Source organism: Podarcis pityusensis, assembly GCF_964106645.2.
Source record: "Podarcis pityusensis genome assembly, chromosome: 7".
Taxonomy (NCBI): Eukaryota; Metazoa; Chordata; class Lepidosauria; order Squamata; family Lacertidae; genus Podarcis; species Podarcis pityusensis.
This window is the reverse complement of record NC_138031.1, coordinates 1035515-1058175: the sequence shown is the minus strand read 5'-3', so window position 1 is coordinate 1058175 and position 22661 is coordinate 1035515. Positions and strand designations below refer to the sequence as shown.

The 22661-nt window shown below is 53.2% G+C and overlaps 1 protein-coding gene across 1 annotated transcript in view; it reads left to right on the top strand.

Moving 5' to 3' along the window:
* SLC52A2 (solute carrier family 52 member 2) overlaps positions 1 to 21769 on the top strand; it is a 28778-nt gene extending 7009 nt beyond the window's left edge. Inside the window, exons 5-12 of the mRNA XM_081014520.1 lie at positions 331 to 469; positions 2557 to 3418; positions 4577 to 4700; positions 5039 to 5247; positions 6483 to 6508; positions 16040 to 17057; positions 18428 to 18551; positions 20333 to 21769. Coding sequence (XP_080870646.1) covers positions 331 to 469; positions 2557 to 3418; positions 4577 to 4700; positions 5039 to 5247; positions 6483 to 6508; positions 16040 to 17057; positions 18428 to 18551; positions 20333 to 20545 — 2715 coding nt within the window. The 3' untranslated portion in view covers positions 20546 to 21769. The remainder of the gene's footprint in view (positions 1 to 330; positions 470 to 2556; positions 3419 to 4576; positions 4701 to 5038; positions 5248 to 6482; positions 6509 to 16039; positions 17058 to 18427; positions 18552 to 20332) is intronic.
* The last annotated feature ends 892 nt before the right edge of the window (positions 21770 to 22661 follow it).

The window sequence follows — 22661 nt, the reverse complement described above, 5'->3', positions numbered from 1 at the left end:
TGTAGATCTTTAAAGATCAGGGACACCTGTCAGCATCTTGGCTGCCACATCTTGCACCGCCTGCAGCTTCCGGGTCATCTTCCAGGGCGTATTGCAGTCGTCTGGCCAAGAGGTTACCAGAACATGCCCTGCTGTGCTGGTTCTCATCCAATATATCCCTCTTGGGGTGGCTGCTCTAGTGTTTTCCAGTGAGGAGAGAACAGAAGGAGGGGAGGGACCAGCGAGGCCGGGGTGGCATACAGGGGGTGCATGTGGGCAGTTTGGATTCCTTTGCAGGTGAAGGTGAGGATCCCACTGAGTCATCTGTCCTCCCTCCCTCTCTCTCCCCAGGCAAAGAGGATGTCGGCCTCGCTGAGCAGCCGGGCCATCGTCTCCCACGTCCTCGTGGCCCTCTTTGGGATGGGCTCCTGGGTCTCGGTGAACTCCCTGTGGGTGGAGCTCCCCGTCGTGGTGAAACTGCTGCCAGAAGGTGAGGAGCAGGGGCTGGGGGCTGCCTGGCCCCTCTGGCGGGAGGGAAGGAGCCTTGGCTGCAGCAGGAAGGAAGCTGCTCCTGTGGGGAGGCAGGAAGGGGCGAGAGGGATCAGCCAAACTCTTGAGGGGCAGGACAGAGGAGGAGAGCCCGGAGGAGTGTGCTCGGACAATACCACCTCTTTCCTGGCCTTGGGAGGGGCTTTGGTGTTCTAGCTGGGGAGGCTCCACAGGCTGCAGCCCCTGCTGGGCTCTGGAAGCATATGGCAGGGCCCCACCCACTTTGGCTGGACCTGGAAGCAGACGTTCTAGGTGCCTCTCCTCCCCCTGTGGAAAAGTAGCCAGCTTCTCGCTTGCAGATGCTCAGAGGCACCAGAAACTGCTGTTGCCATGCTTCTGAAAAGTCTAGAGTGAGGGGCCGGCCCCTCTCCGAGGCTGCCTCCATGCAAGCCATAAGACTTGGGACGGGTTTCTCCTCTTAAAGACATGCAAACAGAGTGTGCGTAAGAGGCAACACGATAGAAGCTTAGAAAACTATGCACACATGGAGAAAGAGGATAGAGAAAGGGTTTTCTCCCTCTCTCACATAACGCTGTAACTCGTGGGCATCCAAGGAAGCTGTCAGGGGACTGCCATCAGAACCGGGGAGGGAGGCAGGGGGGCCGTTGGGATACAGAGAGCCTCCGAAACTCCTGAGGAGCAGTTCCTCTTCCAGCGATGGGAAAAGCCACACCTCCAGTGGAGAAGAGGGGGAAGGGGCAGCCGAGCGAGGAAAGGGCTTGCGGAGAGCCCTGGCACCTCACCTGGCCAGGAGGGACACACGCCCCTTCCGTCGCTCAGCTTGCACAGAGGGGTGAAATGCAAGAAGGGGAGAAGGAGGCTTGGGGTGCTGAAGTTCTTACGTTGGGGTAGAAGCCGGAAGGGGCCACTCCCGGATTCTGCAAGTGACTGAGACGGACATGAACTTGGTAGATCTGCACTGTAAATAGCTTGCACAATAAAACCTGTAAAAGCCAGGTCAGAGTCCTGCCTGCCTGGTTACTCATGAGCAACCACCCCCAGCATCTGACAGAAGCTGATAGTTGGGTGATTGAGGACAGATCCAAGTACTTTTTTATTCAGCGCATAAACTTGTGGAACTCCTTCCCACAGGAGGCAGTGGGGCCACCAACCGATTTGGCTTTAGAAGACAATGAGACAAACTCGCAGAGGAGAGGGCGAAGGGGGGCTCCTAGCCAGGATGGCTCTGCTCTGCCCCCACAGTCGGAGGCAGTGATGCTTCTGAATCCCAAGGGCTGGAAATCACAGGAGGGAGAGTTGCTCTTGAACCCGGGTCCTGGTTTCCCTTTGGGGCACCTGACTGGCCACTGTGAGAACAGGATGCTGGTCTAGGTGGGTCATTGACCGCATCCAGGAGGCTCTTGAAGAGCTCCAGGGAGACGCTTGGCTTCCCGGTCCTTGGGGAGCGAGTGCTGAGGCCGAGGGACTTCAGACGTCTCCACGGCAGCCCCTCCTTCCTTCGCAAGCTGAACCCAGGGATTGCAATGAAACGAGACTGTTCTTTGCCGCCTTGCCTGGGGAAGGGAGGGGATTATGCTGCTTTCCTTTAGAAAACAAAATAAGGCAGGGAGGCTCCCTGTGATAAGCCCTTCTTTGTGAGAACTCCTTGTTCTGGGCAGGAGCTGCCCTGCCTGGCGTCTGTGTGGAGGCATCACGCTTGCTCCCTCATGGGGGGCACAGGGCCTGGGAGACAAAGGAGGCCTTTCTTGCTCCCTTACTTTGCTCGACCCTTCGTGGCCGGGTCGGGGGACGTTCTGTAATTCCAGCAGAAAAGGAGAACGTTTCTCCACGTGTCGCTACAAATGTCCTGGCCTTGTGCTGCCTCCTTGAATGGCCGTGGTTGGGCTTCTGCAGAGTTCTAGCAGGGCGGGGGCGGGGGGGGGAGGCAAGAAGTGTGTCAGTTGATGAATGACTGGAGAGCAAGAGTTCAGCTGCAGAGAGAGGGTGCAGTAGCCAGAGTCACCTTGTTTCTGAGCCGCCCAGAAAGTCCCTAATGGAGCTGCTGCTGCTTCTTCTTCTTCTTCCCAGGCTGGAACCTGCCTGCCTACCTGACCGTCCTGATTGCCCTGGGCAACGTGGGCCCCGTGAGCGTGACCCTGGCTCACCACTTCGCCCCCGGGCGGCTGAAGGAGCGCTGGCTGATCCACGGGATCCAGCTCCTGGCGGTGGTGGCGGCCTTCTTCCTGGCCTTCTTCTGGGACCGCATCGTGGTGGTAGCCGGTGAGCCCCACAGCCTGGCCTTCCTGGTGCTGGCCTTCCTGCTGGCCCTGGTGTGCTGCACCTCCAACGTCTCCTTCCTGCCCTTCATGTACCAGTTTCCCCAGCCGTACATCCGCACCTTCTTCATTGGGCAGGGCCTCAGCGCCCTCCTCCCTTGCGTGCTGGCCCTGGGCCAGGGTGTGGGGCAGCTGGAGTGCCGCAACGGCACCAACGGCACCCAGCCGCACTTTCTGGAGGAGAACTTCTCGGCCACCACCTACTTCTGGATGCTCCTGGCCCTGCTGGTCGTCTCCGCGCTGGCCTTTGCAGCTCTGGTGCTCTGGCACAGCCGCAGCGGCCCTGCGGAGGAGAAAAGCTCTTCCCAGGACAGCGTGAAGACGGAGGAGTCTTTCCCGCTGCAGTCTGAGAGCGTGCCTGCCTCCAAGCATGCCACAGAGGATGCCGCGGCCGGAGAGCCCGCCAAGCAACCAGCTTCCGCCTTCTGGACAGCAAGAAACATTTACCTGCTGGTGCTGCTGGGGGTCTCCAACGCCCTGACCAACGGAGTCCTGCCTTCCGTGCAGAGCTACTCCTGCTTGCCTTACGGGAACATGGCCTATCACCTCTCCGTGGTGCTCAGCAACATTGCCAACCCCGTGGCCTGCTTCACCGCTATGTTCCTGCTGTGCAGGTGGGTGGGCAAAGGCTGGCCTGGGCTGGGGGCTCCCCTTGGGACGGGGGCCACTGGGCCGTTGGCTGTGAACCCAGCAGGAACAGCGGCCTCTTTCATTTCCCACAAAACAGGCATCTATCAGGCGGGGTTGTTTCTCATCCCTTGTCTCATGGCACAAGCACAAACACCCTAGCTACAGTTTAAGAGGTGCTGGTGCATCGTGAACTAATTTACTGTAACACAGTTTTTCTGGTCTTAGAAGATACAAGAGAGATCCACTAGCCCTTTAGCTCCCCGTGCTCTTCTGAACCAAACAGCCTGTTACCTTCATCTCCTCTTCGGAGCAAATCCCTCTCCCTCTTGCCAGTGCTGCTGAAGGCAGCCTTGGCTTTATCCCAGCTTCTGCACATACGGACATTCCTTAGAGGAGGAGTCCTGTTCAGGCCCTTTGGGGCAGCTGGTGTGATAACCCTGAACAGAACCCAGATGTTGCAGGGGCGCTGATCAAGACGTGGACCAATTGCATCAACAGTCCCAACACAGTTTTCTGGTTCAAATGATCCTCCCTCTCTCTCTCTCTCTCTCTCTCTCTCTCTCTCTCTCTCTCTCTCTCTCTCTCCCCCCCCCTCCCCGTCTCCCCACACCCACCCACACCACTTCCTGGTATGAGAGCTGCTAGAAGTTGCTTATCTGTATTATCTGGTCATGCTATACCATGACTAGAGTTCTGCGTTGAGAAAAAGGCCCACAAGATTTCCCCACTTTGACCTGCACCACCTCTGGGATGAGGAATGGCTTGGGGCTGTGATGGGGGGGGGCTGCCTTGCAGTCCTGCTTCAAATGCCCACCTGCCCAAGGCTGCAGTTTGGCCCTAAAATGGAGAAATTGCTCTAGGCTGAAATTCTTGGAGCAACTTGCGAACACTGAAGGTTTCTGTAGGGCGATGCTGCCCCACTGGACCACAAGGAGGCAGCATGTGGCCAATGTTTCAGTGGGGAAAGGCTCTGGCGAGATTTCTCCTGACTGCAGGGGAAAATTTGGGGTGGGACCATGTGTTCCTTTCACCAACAAATGCCTGGAGACGGGGAGAGCGTAACTTGGTGCTTGAGTTCAAGCCATCTTCTCTGCAGCAGCTCCAGATCTCAAGTGCTTCCCTGCTTCTCTGCCTCTTGCCAGGTCGTCCCTGGGCCTGGGCATCATCTCTGCTGTGGGGTGTGTGTTTGGAGCCTATCTGATGGTGCTGGCGGCCCTCAGCCCCTGCCCTCCCCTGGTGGGCAGCCCTGCAGGAGTAGCTCTGGTGGTGAGTATGGCTGAGCTGTTGATCTCTGGGCACAGGGGGAGGCGGTGACGATGCTGGGCCTTCCCCCAAGGAGGAGGAGCTGCTGCTGCTGCCGTGGTTGCTGAGCCCTTCCTCTGGCCAGGAGCAGATCCTGCACGTTCTTCCGCAGGCCCTTTTCCAGGTCAGGCTGCAGTGGCAGCAGCGTTGCCCCCAGGGCAAGTCTCTCCCCGTTCACCCAAACGAGGGTGAGCTCCAATTCCCAAGTCACAACCGCCTTTTAGTCCCCCTGCGTCCTCCGCCTTCGCCTCCCCAGCAGTCCAGGTGTGGCTGTTTCAGCCGAGGGTTTCTTCTCTTGGCAGGTGATCTCCTGGATCCTCTTCATGGGCCTCTTCTCCTACCTGAAGGTGGTGATTGGCAGCTTGCTGCACGAGGCCGGCCACGCCGCCCTGGTCTGGTGTGGCGCCATTATCCAGGCGGGCTCTCTGCTGGGGGCGCTCGTCATGTTCCCCCTCGCCAGCATCTACAGGCTCTTCTCGAGTGGGGAGGACTGTGTGGACAACTGCAGGCCGTGACGGCCGGTGCCGGCAAGGAGGAGCGGCAGGAGGCCGTGCTTCTGAGGAGCCACCCTCTGCCGCCCCTCTCCAGGGCTGTCAGCACTTGGAGGGGGGCAGTCCTGGCTGCTCTTCCCGGCTCCCCTCCAGCACTGCCTGTTGAACCATCTCATGCTCTTGCCCCCCAGGCAGAGGAGAGAAACTGAGGGGCGAAGCACACAGACCCCCAGCCCACCTTGCTTGGTCACAGCCTCTCTCTCCTCTGCTAGAGCCATCTTGGGGCAACAGGTAGCAGCTTCCTGTTTGGAGGGGCTGCGTGGCCACATGCTTAGGAGGGAGGGGTGCTGCTGCTGCCGACACAGAGGCCTTAACCACCATGCCTTAAGAACCAAGCTCTCCCGCCCCCCTTGGGACCAAAGCACTTCACCCCCCCCTCCCCACACATACTGACTCTGCAGACCCCACTTGCCTCCTCCCTGTTGGTGACCAGGCCCCTTTAACCTCTCAGGAATGGTGTCTTCAGAGGAGACAACTGGCTGCCATGGGGGGCTGCATTGTGGAAGTGGGGAGAGGGAGGGGCGCCCCCCTGTGGCTGGCGACTGGGGGGGAGAGTCAGGAATACTTTTATTTTTTAAGATGGGTTGACTACAGTTCCATTGGCTTTTAAAAACAAAACACCCACCCACCCCCTAATAGAAATAAATTAGGTAACCTGGACACGTTTTATGTACCTTGCATTCTGTGCAAAATCTGCACAATTGCTGTTGAGGTTTTACACTAAACCGGGGGGGGGGGTGTTTGTAGTGGCAAGAGTGTTGGACCTGGGAGTTAGTCCCCACTCAACCCTGAAGCTCTTACTGAGCGGCCTTGGAGTCAGTCCCTGCCTCTCAGCCTAGCCTACCTTCCAGGGGTGTTGTGAGGATAAAATGGGGAGAAGAATCCACACTACCTGGAGCTCCTTGGAAGAAAAGGGGCATAACTGTGATGAAGCAAGAGGGACAGCTAAGAAAGGGCTGGGACTCTTGGGGAAAGCAGGGGAGAGAGCAGAATAAGTCAGTAAGGTCCCAGGGTGGGGAACTAGACTTTGCCGAAAGTGGCCCACCCTCAGAATTATGGAGCCTCCCCTCAGGCCTGTTCTATGTAAGTCTCGGCTAGAGCAACTGGTCTTTCTTCATACTTCCCTGTGACACTGGAGAGGCTAGAACAGGGCAGACCACTGAGGCAATTTTGTCCCGTTCCCCCCTCCCTGCAGCCTTTGTGCCGCCTCCCCAAAGCCGGGTAAGTGAGGCGCTGGGCTCTGGGAAGGCGGCGCGAGGGCTCCAACAGGGTCTGAGCGTCCTGCCAGCTCCTTCCCAAAGCCTAGTTAGCGCTTTCCCAGCTTCGCGAAGAGCTGGAAGTGATGGGAAGGGTAAAAGGGCCTCCTTGGTAGTTATCCCATGAGAGGGACAAGAATATGGCTGGACTCCTTCCGACAGCTGGGTGCAAAGCCGTTTTGAGCAGTATAAACCAGGGTCGGCACCTTGAATTGGGCTCTGTAGCGAATGAGCAGCCGGTGCAAACCTTTCAAGACCAATGTTTTGTGATCTCTCACAGCTGTGTCAGTGAAGTCTCTCTGTTTTGCACCGGCTGCAGCCTCTGAAGAAAAGCAGGATACAACTGGTTTTAAGTAAAATGGCACTTGCAGTGCAATCTTGTACATGTCTTCTTGGAAGTAAGTCCCATTGCATTTGGTGGGGCTTACTCCCAGGAAAGAGGGTTTAGGATCGCTGCCTTGAACTGTATTGGTCGGCTAATTAACGCTGAGTAAGCCCTAGCCAGCCTGACAGCGGCTGTGGCGGGTCCTCCGTGGGGCTGCCCAGCGTGGCGGTTTGGGAAGTTCACCTGGCTCAGAAAACGCCAGCAGCCAGTTCGTTAAACGGGGCTTCTCAACCTGGTGACGGTTTGCCAGTCCTTGGAAGATCTGCCCCAGCTTCTGGCCACAACTGAATGTGCTGGTTTATTTATTTATTTATTTCAACCGGAAGCCCTTAAATGCAGGAAGCCCCCCCCCCCACTCCCTGCCAGATCCTTTTCTGGGGTCCTTCTTGGGGTTCCCCCTCTGGCTGGCTGGAAGCCACTGCAGACGGGCCCCAGGCACACGCAGCCGCCAGTCTCTCTTAGGCGTCCGTTAAACCTTCACTTGCCAAGCCCTGGGCAGCATGGAACCTCGATTGTTCTTTCAAGGATCATACAGATGGCTAACTTGTTGTAATTGATTGTTTCGTTCATTGTAAGCTGCTTTGAGCGGGGCTGGGGACCAAAGACAAGATATATATTTTACTCTTATTTTTTTTGTATTTTATTTGCGATATTTTTAGGATGTTATAAAGCACTTAGAGATCTTGGAAACCTGAAGCTTATATGTCTATTTTGTATGTGATGCATTTCTTTTACGGATGTAATTTTACTGTTTTTCTTACGCTGCACACTACTGGAATATATTTTTTCCTTAATGCTGATGGGGTAAAAACTTTTGCAAAGAAAGTATAAATTGCCTAAATGAATAGTACATTTTAAATGAATAAAATGAATCAGTGACAGACTTTACCTGCTGGTTTGTCTTCAATTCATCATGTCCCACATAAAATGGAGAATACACATCTCAGGGTAGATAGGTGGATCTTCAGCATTTGCCAAAAGCTATATATTGATATATATATATATATATATATATATCAGCCCTGAGTGCTCACTGGAAGGACAGATCCTGAAGCTGAGGCTCCAATACTTTGGCCACCTCAGGAGAAGAGAAGACTCCCTGGAAAAGACCCTGATGTTGGGAAAGATGGAGGGCACAAGGAGAAGGGGACGACAGAGGACGAGATGGTGGGGCAGTGTTCTCAAAGCTACCAGCATGAGTTTGACCCAACTGCGGGAGGCAGTGGAAGACAGGAGGGCCTGGCGTGCTCTGGTCCAGGGGGTCAGGAAGAGGCGGACACGACTAAATGACTAAACAACAACAACATATATTGACGCATCTCTCTGGGGAGGGACTTGCACAACTTGGGGGCTGCCACAGAGAAGGCCCTCTTAGGCTGCCACCACCCTGGACTTCTGTGGGAGCTGGAATTGTCAAGACAGCCCCTTCTGCTGATTTTTAATACCCAAAAGTGTCTGAAGGAGGCAGCTCTTTAGGTATTTGGGGCCCGAGTCATTTAGGGCTTTAAGCACGAGCTCCTTGAACTGGGCCCAGAAAGAAACTGGTAGCCAGTGGAGCTGTTTTGGAGGGGGGGGGAGTTCTGAAAGCATCCCAGCCAGTGATCTGGCTGCTGCAATTGAGACCAGCTGACCTTCCCCAGTCTGCCAGGACAGCCCTTTTGTCCTTCCTCTGTTGCGGACTCTGGCTGCAAACCACCACAGTTAGTGGTACCATCCCTTGAAGCCAATGGCCTTGATCATCTGCCACAGATTTGCAGTCCCTAAACTTTAAGAGCACAGGGCAAACACTCCGGGGCAGCATTTTCCCAACTTCTTCCTGCCAGGGGAATGTTCAGCACCTGATGAAGGTGTTAACAGAGAAATCTGAGGGCTCCCTTGGACAAAAAACAAGGACCCCAGCCAGGAATACCAGAGCAAAACAGCAGCCAGTAGGCTTGGTCTTTATTGAAGCCTGTCGCGACAGGACTCCCACCTGCCACCAGGTGGAACGAGATGGAAGCCCCGAACAAAAGACCCCCCAAACGTTTATTAGCTGCTAATCCCCATGTTACGCCCCCCCCAAACTACATCACTCATACATCACGGTTACATCAGGGAAGGTCTGGGAGCAGTAATCTGAGCATCCTGGACCCTGCCCCATGGTTCCCCTTGCCCTCCCCCAAACACCCATCAAGTGGAACAAAAGAGATATTTACATTTCCTTCTTTCCCAGCCAAGTTAATCATCTGGGTTTGTCATTCCTGGAATGGCTACCTGTCTGGCACTCAGGTATCAGGATGCCAGGGATTATCACTCAGGCAGAGGGGCTGCTGAGTAGCTGAGCTCACATGTCTATAGGAATTTCTGAAGTTTTCCCAGTGAGCCAGTACATAGATAACATTTATCAGTGAATTCTTACATTTGGTATTGTGCAGCAAAGGCCCTTTGAATAGATACGAAGAAACTGATGAAGTGTTTTGTGGGGACAAATCACAAAAGTCACAAAAGTGACTGTGCTGATTTTGGTAGTGGGCTGCATGTGCATGATATCTGCTGGAGGCGCAACGCCCACCCCCACCCCCACCCCCGACCATATACATAAATTCCTGCAACAGAGGAAAAGGAAGATCTCCCAGGGTGGGAAAAGAAAGGGAAGCTCCCAGGTGAGAGCCAGAAGGGATCACCTTTCACTGTGTGGGACAGGATCTACCTGTGAAAGAGGACTTTGCATTCTTTCTACTGTGTTTAGATGATGGTGGTGGTGATGATGATAGAATCATAGAATCATAGAGTTGGAAGAGACCACCAGGGCCATCGAGTCCAACCCCCTGCCAAGCAGGAAACACCATCAGAGCACTCCTGACATATGGTTGTCAAGCCTCTGCTTAAAGACCTCCAAAGAAGGAGACTCCACCACACTCCTTGGCAGCAAATTCCACTGTCAAACAGCTCTTACTGATGATTCTAATGTACTAGAAAAAGTTTTAATACCAACTAATTTTTTATAAAAAAAGGAACGTCCAGCACCGAACTGGTTAGCAGGACCCAGTGATGCTCTCTGCTCTGCCAGAGACTCCATCCTTTTCACTCCACCCTGATTTTCCGGAGGCTGTGGAGCTCTGGAAAGCCTTTGTGCCAAACAGACCCCCCTCTGTCTGGGGCCGCAGGAAGAGGGGTGGGGAGCTGCGTCACGGACCAACTCGGGACCAGAGGGCAACCCAGGGCCCGTGAAAGCAGGCGTCCTCTTGCGAGCTCTGTGGAGTGCCTCTGGGCCATAAATGCCCTCCCTGCAAGGGTGACCCACCAGGGAGGTGTTTACTGCTAAGGCAGGGCTGGAGCGTGGCCACTGCCCTGGTGCTGTTGTGTCTTCTGCTGCAAATCCACACCATGATCAACTCCCATCCGGAAACCAATGTCCCCACTGTGGAAGGACGTGTGGATCCAGAATTGGCCTCCACAGTCACGGACTCATTGTTAAAACTGTGTTTATGGAAGACCATCTTACTCGGCTACAAAGGAAAGAAGAAGGCATGCCTAAGACCATCATCAGAGCCCTGCTGGATCAGGCCAATGGCCCATCTAGTCCAGCACCCTGTTCTCACAATGGCTGAATGAGCAGTTGCCTGTGGGAAACCTGCAAGGAGGATTCAAACGCAAGAGCAACTCTCCCCTCCTGTGGTTTACAACAAGCGGTATTCTGAACCATCTCTGCCTCCAACGGACTACTACCCATTGTGGCCAGTAGCCACGTACAGTCTCATCCTCCATGAATTTCTCTAACCCCCTTTTGAAGCCTGTGGCAGGGAGTTCCATAGTCGAATCATGCGCTGCCTTGAATATTCCCGCATTCATCTTCCTGGGATGTTAGGAGAGAGGGAAGGGAACTTCTCCCCATCCGCTGCCTCCGGGCCATGCACGCGTTCTAACCTCCTGCCTCTACTCCAAGCCAAGGAGCCCCAAAGGCTGCAACCTTTCCCTGCCCACCACGCCCCCTGGGAAGGCAGGGTGTGACATCTGCAAGCTGACAGATGTGACAGATCTGTGGTGGGAAGGAGGAAGCCCATCATGTGCTCCTTCTGCTCAGTTCCGCGCGGCTCAGTGGAGCAGGGAGCCCCAGGGGCCAGGAGGAGGAGGAGGAGGATGAGCCTCCCTTGAGCAGGTAGGAGGTCAGCCTGGGGGGTGCTGGGGGGGGGTCTGGACGGGCACTGCAGGTGATAGCAGTGAGGGGAGGGAGAGACTGGGTAAATGCGGGGCAATCTGGCAGCCTCTCTGCCCCTTCTTTTTGGGAGGGTTGTTTTAAACCGTTCCTCACCTGCCAGAGAGTCTTTCCACCTTTTCCTCCTCCAGGCCCCCAGAAGTTAAATTTCTACAAAATGCAGTTTCGTAATGTTCCCTTCTTTAGCCATTCCCTGTAATGATTGATTCAGCATTCTTGAGTCAGGAGCTGGGGAAAAGGTTATGGATAGTTTACTTAGACTCCCGGCTTCAGAAGGCAAGCGCAACAGATGGAGCCAGGATGGTGCCTTCCCTGAACCACAGAATTGCAGAGTTGGAAGCCCCCCCCTCCCCCCGCAGAGTCATCTAGCCCAACCCCCCCTCAATGGTTCCATGGAATTCAGGGTGATCCTCTGGTTTCAGAGCAAAGGAGTTCCAAGTCCACAAAGGTGTCCCCATTTTCATCTACCTGGTGGGGGGACAGAGACACAAGGTGGGGGGGGGGGTTATTAGCAGCATAAGTCAGAGTTGCTCTTTAAGGTAAAGGGACCCCTGACCATTAGGTCCAGTTGCGGGCGCTCATCTCGCTTTACTGGCCGAGGGAGCCGGCGTACAGCTTCCGGGTCGTGTGGCCAGCAGGACTAAGCCACTTCTGGTGAACCAGAGCAGCACACGGAAATGCCATTTACCTTCCCGCTGGAGTGGTACCTATTTATCTACTTGCACTCTGACGTGCTTTGAACTGCTAGGTGGGCAGGAGCAGGGACCGAGCAGCGGGAGCTCACCCCGTCATGGGGATTTGAACCGCCGACCTTCTGATCGGCAAGTCCTAGGCTCTGTGGTTTAACCCACAGCGCCACCCGCGTCCCTGTTGCTCTTTAGCCACACCTTAATTCCCAGGCGGAGGGGTGCTGGGTCTTAACCTGATGGCAATTTCCCTGCCTGGAGGAATCGTGGGCTCCCCCGACCACCAGATGGGGTTGGGGCCCTCAGCTGTCACTCACTGCCAGGGGGAAATAATCTCTGCCATTCCCCACCAGCACTTTGCTGTGTGTGTGTGTGTGTTTTTGTGTCTACATCTGTTTTCATAGAATCTTAGAGTTGGAAGGGACACCAAAGGCCATCTAGTCCCACCCCCTGCGATGCAGGAATCTCATTTCTCTGTTCATTTTTCTGTCACAGTTGTGAGGAAGCTATTGAGAAAAACTGAAATTGAAAATTCAAAACAAAACGCTTCAGTGGTGCAATTTAACTCCCCATCCATCCCTGAAGGCAATGGGGCTTGCCTTCCATTAGGGAAACAGACCAAGGCTGCTAAGGGGTCTAATCTATGCAGACAGTAATGCCCTGGACTGGGCCAGGGGGTGGGGGGGGGCAAATGGCATCTTCTACCTTTTAAAGAGAGGTAAGTAGGCAGTGGAAGACAGGAGTGCCTGGTGTGGTCCATGGGGTCACAAAGAGTTGGACACGACTAAACAACAAGGTAAGAAAGAAGAAATAGAAAAGGTGAGAGCAGCAGTGGCAGTTCTTAATATCCAAGAAACTAGGAGGCAGCTCCTGGAGCATCAGCAGGTGGTGTTTTGTGGGGGGGGGGGGGTCAGAACTACTTCATTTTATAATACAACTAAACAACACAAACAGAAAAACAAACAATACAAACAAATTCTTGTCTTATCCTTATTTTTTCTAAACATTGTTAGGTGAGCTTCCCCAAGGCCCCCTATTTGATTTTCATCCCACCCGCAAATCCTACCTATGTTTCCTCCTCCCCCAAAGTTCCCCCATAGCTCCAGATTGCAGCAGCCCCCCTTTTGCAGAGTGCAACAATTCTGCTCTTTGGGAGGGGCAGGGGCAGTTTAAAATGAGGCCCCGGTGTGGGAAAAGTGGCAGGACTTTGCCCCTTCTTGGCCAAGTCCAAAGACTGTGTCTGCAAAAGGAGGAGGAAGAGACGGCTGCCTGAGAGCTCGATGGAGAGGAGGTTAAAGCCTAATTCTGCCAGGCTCCACAAGCACAATGCCCCTTTGCCCTTTAGCCTGTGGCCGACCCAGAACAGGGAGAGTCCTGGCCAAGAGCAGGAGAGATGGGAGGTATGGAGATTGTCCCTGGACATAAAGAGTCTCCGAAACTCGCTTCAGTGCACATTTAAACATGCATCTCCCTAATTCACGCTTTTCAAACATTAAGGGAATCAAAACACACCTAGCATCCAAAATCTGCATTTCTGTGAATTTTGCAGTGCAGTTCACCAGCCACATAATATGAGCAAAAATGAATATATTGGGGAGAAGTGTCACTAAGTACATACATGCTAGTGAAAGCAGCATAATTTTAGGGGAAATTGTGTAATTCGGGCAATGTTGCATACTAATATGCCCATTAGGAGAAATTTCTACTAGAAAGCTGGTGAATTTTCATGAGGACCATAGCTGTCAACCTTCCCTTTTTTTGTGGGACATTCTGCTATCCCGGATTGTTAGATATCCCGTAGACTGTCCCCGGGACAGGTGAGGCTGCTGATCCCTTATTTTTGAGGCTGCTGATCCCTTATTTTCAAATCTGAAAATTGACAGCTATGATGAGGACCTTTTAAAGAAATTGAAAACTGATGTGGAAATGTGAAGAAAGGAACTTGAGGGTGGAAAAGCGAGAAACCGAGAGAAACTGAAGTTGGCAGATTCGCCTCTCCCTGCCCCCCAGCAACACCTTGGGGGATTTGCTCCCCAGATCCTGAAAGACTTCTTTCTGCCGGAGGAGACAGACTGATGGATTCTGCCAGGGTAGCAGCAGGAGCAAGCCTGACCCACAGACACTCTCTGCATAATATCTTCTGGGCATAACATCACAGGGAGATTCACCTGCAGCTCAGGCTGCCTCAAGGCAAGGCTCCTCCGGCACGTCTTGACACTCCGGCTTTGTGTCACCCAAAAGGAGAGCCTGAGAAAAAAGCAGGCGGACGAGTCAGACCAACAGAAGAGGTGCATACAGCAGCAAAAAGGATATCAAGACCGTCAGTGATCACAAGCCCACCACGAGTCAGCTGTGTGATGCTGGAGGGAGGGAAAACTCAGGGGAGAACCGTCTTGTGGGGTGGACCCAGGAGAGGCCTGCTGTTGCCCTCAGCTCCTGCCTGGGGGCTTCCCTTGGAGCAGGGATCGGCACCCTGTTCAGACCCACTTTTAACCCAAACATTCATTGGGGAGCTGCTGCTTAATCCTAATCTGCATGGTGGTCGTGCTCCTGTTGTGACCCAGCTTGAGTTTGGCCTCCACATGCTAGTGGGTCCCGACCCACAGTGACATGGGGGGCGTCTCATTCTCTGCTGGGAGGGGAGAGGGTCCTGGGCCAGATGGGGCCCCTTTGGCCTGATTCAGCTGCTGCAGCTGGGCTTCTCTGATGCTCCCCAAGGCCATTTCCAGACCCATTTATCTGGATTTGTTCAATGTGGCTGGTGGTCTGATTTATTAGCAGGGAGTTGAGCTGGCCTTGGCACAAGCGAGGGGAGATTTTCCTGTTGCCAGAGGAACTTTAACCATGCAACCGGATTCGGCTGAGATGGACTTGAATCCCAACCCGGACTAGCAGCAGTCTGCAAGGACCACAAATATTTGACGCCCTTTGCCCGAAAGGCTCCCGGAAGCAGCACCCACCCCCAACATCTGCAACTGTTAAGCCTGCAGCCCAAACCCACCTCTCAAAAACGGAGGCGGATGGGCAGAGGGAGCCACCTGATGGCTTGCCTACCAGAAAAGGCCAGGCATTCACTCAGACCCCAGGGAATCTCAGGGCATTAACCACGTTAACCATGCGGTTAACCTGTGGAACTCCCTGCCACAGGAGGGAGTGATGGCCACCAGTTTGAATGGCTTTAAAAGAGGATGAGACAAATTCATGGAGGAGGAGGAGAGGGTTGTTGATGGCTCCTAGTCAGGATGGCTCTGCGAGGGAGCAATGCTTCCTGGAAACTACAGGAGGGAAAAGGGCTCTGGTGCTGGGGTCCTGTTTGCAGGTTTCCCTTTGGGGCATCTGTTGGCCCCCGTGAGAACCAGGTGGGCCCCTGGCCTGATCCATCAGCCTCTCCTTATGCTCCCCCCCCCCCCAATTTTTTTTTTATTCATTTTATAACATAACTAAACAACACAAAGAGAAAAACACACACAATACAATCAAATTATTGTCTTATCCTTATTTTTTCTAAACATTGTTAGGTGAGCTTCCCCAAGTCCCCCCATCTGATTGTCATTTTACCTCATCTTTAGCAGTTTACATTTATCATAATTTTTAACCATTTTTTTATCACACTTAATTTTACCATAAAAATCTTCACATTTTATCACTTACAAATAATACTGTTTTAAAATACACTATCTTCTGCTTCTAACCCTACAGCCTATATCCACTTCCAAAGCTATTCTAAGATTTAAATATTAACATATTTTTTCAGATATTCTTTAAACTTCTTCCAATCTTCTTCCACCATCTCTCCTCTCCGGTCTCGGAGTCTCCCGGTCAGTTCAGCAAGTTCCATATAGTCCATCATCTTCATCTGCCATTCTTCGATAGTTGGTAAATCTTGTTTCTTCCAATTCTTCGCTAATAATATTCTCGCAGCTGTTGTGGCATACAGAAAAAAAGTAACACCCTTTTTGGGGATTTCACCCCCCACTATACCAAGAAAAAGGCTTCTGGTTTCTTAATAAATGTGTTTTTCAACACTTTTTTCAGTTCATTATAAATCCTTTCCCAGAAGTCTTTTACCTTGAGGCACGTCCACCACATGTGGTAAAAGGTTCCTTCTTTTTCCTTGCATTTCCAGCATTTATTATCATGAGTATGATACATTTTTGCTAATTTCACTGGTGTTAAGTACCATCTGTCCTTATGCTCTTCTTAATCCGCTGCCTCCTTTTGCTCTTCCAGAAGTGGCCGGCAGCCGCCAACCCGCCCCCCTTGACCCTCCCGCCACAGCGATGAGCTTGGTGGTGCACGCCCTGGTCTGCCTGCTGGGCACCGGCTCTTGGGTGGCCATCAACGGCATGTGGGTGGAGCTGCCCCTCATCGTGCCCAGCGCCCCAGAGGGCTGGTTCCTGCCGTCCTGCCTGACCGTCATCACCCAGCTGGCCAACGTGGGGCCCCTGGCCGTCACCCTGGCGCACCGATTCCTCCCGGGGCGGCTCAGCGAAGTGGGCGTCATCTACGCCATCCTCTCCCTCGGCTCCCTGGCCTGCCTGCTGCTGGCCTTCTTCTGGGGGGAGACCAGCGTGGTGGGCGGCTCCCCCCGGAGCGTGGCCCTGCTCAGCCTCTTCTTCCTCCTGGCCCTGGTGGACTGCACCTCCTCCGTCACCTTCCTGCCCTACATGCAGAGGCTGCGGGCGCCCTACCTCAGCACCTACTTCGTGGGCGAGGGGCTGAGCGGCCTCCTGCCAGGGGTGGTGGCGCTGGGCCAAGGGGTGGGCACGCTCCGCTGCGTCAACGGGAGCCAGCAGGGCAACGGCACGGGCCTTCGGGCAGAGTACCAGCCGGCCCGCTTCTCCGCCACCGCCTTCTTCCTCTTCCTCTGTGCCATGACGGCCTCTTGCCTGGCTTCCTTCCTCCTCCTCAACCACCTGCCAGCCGCCAGGCGGGAGCAGGCCAAGGAAAAGTACCGGGTGCGAGTCCAGATGGAGGTGGCGGGCAGCGGGCGGGCCACAGTGGAGGAGCGGCCCAGGCTCAGCGACCCCGCGGGCAGCCTCTTCGGATCCGGAACCTACTCCTGGCCCCAGGTAGCCTACATCTTTGGGCTGCTGGGCTGGGTGAACGCCCTGACCAACGGTGTCCTCCCTGCGGTGCAGTCCTACTCCTGCCTGCCCTATGGAAACACCACGTACCACCTCTCTGCCACGCTGGCTGCCTTGGCCAACCCCCTCGCCTGCCTCCTGGGGATGTACCTGCCCAGCAGGTGAGTGGGCTGCTGGGAAGGGGGCAGAAGGCACACACAGAGCAGACGGTCTGGCTGAGTCAGGGCTTGCGTTGTCAATGGAGGGGCGTGGGGCAGACCTCTGGGATTTCCTAGAATTGGAAGGGACCCTAGGAGTCCTCTACCTGTAGTCCAACCCCCTTCAGTACAGGAATTGCAGCTAAAGAATCCCTAATCCAGAAGCCACCCAACTTCTCCAACAAAGGAGAACTCTGCCACCTTCTGAGGGAGTCCATTCCACTGTATAATAATAATAATAATAATAATAATAATAATAATAATAATTTATTATTTATACCCCGCCCATCTGGCTGAGTTTCCCCAACCACTCTGGGCGGCTTCCAACACAATATTAAAATACAGTAATGCCTCAAACATTAAAAGCTTCCCTAAACAGGGCTGCCTTCAGATGTTCTCTAAAAGTCTGGTAGTTATTTTTCTCTTTGACATCTGCTGGGAGGGCATTCCACAGGGAGGATGCCACCACCGAGAAGGCCCTCTCCCTGGTTCCCTGTAACTTGGCTTCTCGCAATGAGGGAACCACCAGAAGGCCCTCGGCGCTTGACCCCAGTGTCCGGGCAGAACGATGGGGGTGGAGACACTCCTTCAGGTCTACTGGGCTGAGGCCGTTTAGGGCTTTCAAGGTCAGCACCAACACTTTGAATTGTGCTCGGAAACATATTGGGTTTCTTATGGTCAGAAAGTTCTTCCTGACATTTAGTCAGAATCTCCTCCCTTGCAATTTGACTATGTTGGTTCGGGTCCTCTCCTCTGGAGCAGCAGAAAACAAGCTGGCCCCATCTGCTGAGTGGCAGCCCTATAGAAGTTTGAAGGTGGCTCTCAGGTCACCTCTCTCGCCCTTCCGTCTTCTCTTCATGCCCTTTGCATGCCCCCTTGGGGTCTGTGGGGACGGAAGACGTTTTCCAACAAGAAATGTAACCAATAACGAAGCTGGCCCATCAAGGGTGGCTGGCATTAAGGCAGCGTGCCCAGGTTGGCTCCAGCACCAAATCCCTCAACCCTCCCACTTTGAGCAGGACAGCCTGGACATACAGAAGCCATCCCAGTTCCCGAATGGACCTCAGGGTGTCCTATTTTTTGGTCCCATGTTCTCGTGGGAGCCGGCTGACTCATGCAAGAGCATGAGACCAAAAAACGACCCCCTCTGTTTTGATCAGAGGGGGGTTGGAGGAAATGCAGCTGCCCAGCAGAGGTGCCGCTGAACCTGGAGAGGGCAGGATGCCCTGGGGTTAAGCCTGGCGGCCTCCACCAGACCAGGGGGGTTGGGAGGGTCCTGAGCTGGGATCCTGAGCCATTTCTCTCCCCCTCCCCGACTTCTCCCCCCCCCCCAGATCCTTGATGCTCATGGGAGTCTTGTCCCTGGCCGGATCCCTGTTTGCTTGCTACATCATGGCCATGGCGGTGCTCAGCCCTTGCCCTCTCCTGCTGCATGGATCCCATGGAGTCGTCCTCATTGTAAGTATGAGTGGGGGGGCAGGATAAGGCCCTTGCACCCTTCCTCCCACTTCAGCTTCCTCAGGCACCTGGAGGCAATGCCTTCCACCACCATCTCCCAAATCGGATGCCAAGCTGCCTCACCGTGGAATACACACACACACACACACACACACACCCCGGAAGTCAGGCCTGCCCCACCAGTCCAGCATCAGCAAGCAAGCAAGCAAGTACAGGAGGGGCCAGGAAAGTGGGCAGGGGGAGAGAAACCCCCACCTCTCATTTATTATGGGACATCTAAACAGATGTAAGGGGACGCGGGTGGCAGTGTGGTCTAAACCACAGAGCCTAGGACTTGCCGATCAGAAGGTCGGCGGTTCGAATCCCTGTGACAGGGTGAGCTCCCATTGCTCAGTCCCTGCTCCTGCCCACCTAGCAGTTCAAAAGCACGTCAAAGTGCAAGTAGATAAATAGGTACCTCTCTGGCAGGAAGGTAAATGGTGTTTCCGTGCGCTGTTCTGGTTCACCAGAAGCGGCTTAGTCATGTTGGCCACATGACCCGGAAGCTGTACGCCGGCTCCCTTGGCCAATAAAGCGAGATGAGCGCCGCAACCCCAGAGTCGGCCACGACTGGACCTAATGGTCAGAGGTCCCTTTACCTTTTTATCCTTCTTTTTTATTACTTTCAGGACAGCAATAAGAAATATAAAACCAACATACAGTGGTACCTTGGTTCTCAAAATTAATCCGTTCCATAAGTCCATTCCAAAACCAAAGCGTTCCAAACCCAAGGCGCACTTTCCCATAGAAAGTAATGCAAAATGGATTAATTCGTTCCAGGCTGTTAAAAACAACCCCTAAAACAGCAATTGAACATGAATTTTACTATCTAACGAGACCATTGATCCATAAAATGAAAGCAATAAACAATGTACTGCAGTCACACGATCAGTCAATCAGTAGCTGAACTGGGTTCCACACAGTCACAAGAACAAAAAAAACAGAGCCACAAAAACACAAAATAACGAGCTAAAACAGACAGACCTCAGCGTAATACTCAAAATGGAAGAGTAACACTCAAATCAGAAGCATAAAACTCAAAATGGAGCATGTTCGGCTTCTGAAAAACAGTTCATGAACCAGAGCACTTATTTCCGGGTTTGCAGTGTTTGGGTTCCAAGTTGTTTGAGTACCAAGGTACCACTGTATTAAGGAAAATATTTTAGCCAGCTGAACCGGCAGAAGGCTTAGGTTGGCAGACATATCTAATGGGCTCCCATTTAACTCAGTATTGCCTGCATGAACTGACAGCAGTGGATCTCTGGGGTCTCGGTGAGGGAGCCCTTGTTAAGAAAGGAAGCAGCAGGATCAGTGGTGATCCAGGTGAGGCTTTAAGAGGCCAGGAGGGCGAAGAGGTCCTCGCCTGAGAGTCCAGGGTGTCACAACCAAAAAGGCCCTCCCTCCAGGCACTACCAGGCACATGACCTCATTGGGTGAGGGGCACTCAGGGAAAGACCCCTGGCAGCTGCTTTGGAGGCGGGCAGCTTCATGTGAGAAAAGGCAGCGCTTGATATCATGGCCTCCGAACAGAGACTAGTATGCTCTTCTCCCCAGTGCGGACTGCAGAGCCCCTACGGATCAATCATGCACAAGATCTGACACCTGAAAGTGGCCGAATGTCAGGGTGCTTCAATGAACCTGCATTTTGTGGCCTTGAGACCCTGTGCCTTCACCCACTGCTCATCGATAGGGCACCCAGAGGCCCTTGGCCACCCCCTGCTGACGCTTGGCTTCCTTTGCAGATCCTGTGCTGGGTGCTCTTCGTCGGCCTTCTCTCCTACGTCAAGCTGATGATCGGGGTGGTCTTGCGGGATGAGGGGCACAGCGCCCTGGTCTGGTGCGGGGCGATGGTGCAGCTGGGCTCCATGGTGGGGGCCCTCCTCATGTTCCCCTTGGTCAACGTCTACAACCTCTTCCACTCCGGAGACCCTTGCAACACCAGCTGCCCTGACTAGAGGGGTCTCAGAGGCCCACGGCTTTGCGAGCCAAGGATGGCCGCGCAATCTCAACAACCCAGAGGGAACTTGGAATCCAGCGCCTCGAACCCTGCACAGCTGCATCAGATCGGGTGGACCTGAGACACAGTGCTTGGGACCTGGGGAGATGCTATATCTGGACCCACCCCCATGATGGTTGCAATGGCTGTGTGGAAATGTGCTTGCGCAAGTGTCACGGGCACAGATGGTGCAACGTTTGCAGTTCATGGCAAATGGCATCAAGAGCTGCCCCTGCTGAGCCAACTCATGCGCAAGAGCAGGGAAATGAAGGTCTCCCCTGGGCAGCTGGACCAGCTGCTGCTGCTGCCTCGTTCTATCCCAGGGAGGCCACTTTCCTTGCCCTGACACCAGACAGGACATGGGGACCAAGCATTCCTGAACTACAGGTCGTCTCTATCGCTTGCGCAAAGCTGTGAATTACATTTTCACTGTGTTTTCTTTTTCCAACTTGTTGGAGGCTCTGCTGTTCTAACATACCACTCGGACTGAAAACGACTAAGCACCCATCTGCAAAAGCTGTCCCCCAAACCCTTAGGGTCCAACGTGGGTTCAGATAACTCATTGCCTTGTTTGCATGTCATGGGCAGCCCCACTTGATGGTTTCGCATCAATGCACCTTTCTGGGCTGTATCTTTCCTCCTCACTCACACTAGGAGGAAACAAACCACAGCCCCTGGGATGGCCTTACGCTTGGATTGGGAACTGTCCTTTGTTTTGCTCCAGCAAACCACAGTCTGCAACGCAACGGATTCTGGTTTGTTTGGAAAGAAACATGCTGGTCACGCTAAGCCAGAGGTGGTGGTTGGTTGCATGAACCAGGGAGAGCAAAAGGAGTGAGATTAATTTATGCACACTAAGCAAAGGTTTCTGGCAGGGGTGGGTAACCTGTGTTGCCCCCCCCCCTTATATTGTTGGACTCCCATCAGCCTCAGCAGGCATGGCCAATGGTGGGGGGGTGGGAGTGCTGGTCCAGCAACATCTGGAGGGTACAATGCGATGTGTGGACATGGGCTTCTCAGTGCCTCTGTTGGCAAAGCAGCAACTTCTCCAACTGCTCAGAATCCCAAAGCTATTATTCCCCCTCCCCTTTTAATTTCCAAGGCATTGCAGATGCTGCTTTGAAACAAATCGACATCACGTTTTCTTTTGAAATAAAGAGCAGAAGGCTGACAGTTTAGACAAGGTGTCCCAGTCTTGCCTGCCTTCGTTTTCATACCAAAGGCAAGTTGTTTTTCTTATCCATCTTAACTGATGGTTCTGTTTCTTCTCCCCACTGTTCAGCATACACACCCCGTGGCATTATGGTCACACCCGTAACCATTTCTCTATTATTTCTAATAGTAGTAATAATAATCCTCCTATATGTTAGGAGGGAGCAAAATAAGATCCGGCTGAATCTCATAACCTCAGACCCATGACTTGGTGCCACTCAAAATAGTCCTATGCTCAACAAATGAAACTGATTTGTAAAGTTTCCAATTAGCAATAAATTTGTAGAAATGATTTGTAAAAATGTTACATGGGGGGGGGGATACGAGAGAGAGACATTACACACACTTTTGTAAATCAACAAAATCTTCAATTAAAAACTAATAATAATAATAATAATAATAATAATAATAATAATAATAATGTCCTGTGCTACCAACATGGCAGGAGTGCCTGGGGTGCTCTGGTCCATGGGGTCACAAAGAATCAGACACGACTAAACGACTAAACAACAACCACCACCAACACAGTGTCAATCCAACCAACTCCCAGGGACTTACATCATGCACATGAAGAAAAACATACCCTTTTCCTGGAAAATACAATTCATGGGGTAGCAAAAGAGATTCTCTGTGCTCAGGGCCGGATTGAGGTTTGATGAAGCCCTCAGCTACTGAAGATGATGGGCCCCTTTATATGGCCAGCTGTCCTTTGTCAACAACAAATTGTTGCTGTTTTTTGTGTTCTGCAGGCTAGCAGGTAGGGCCCATTACTTACATCATAAGAGCCTACACAACACAAAACACTGTTGCTGTATGTAGCTTTTATTTTATTTGTTTTATATTTTGGAAATGTACATCCAGGT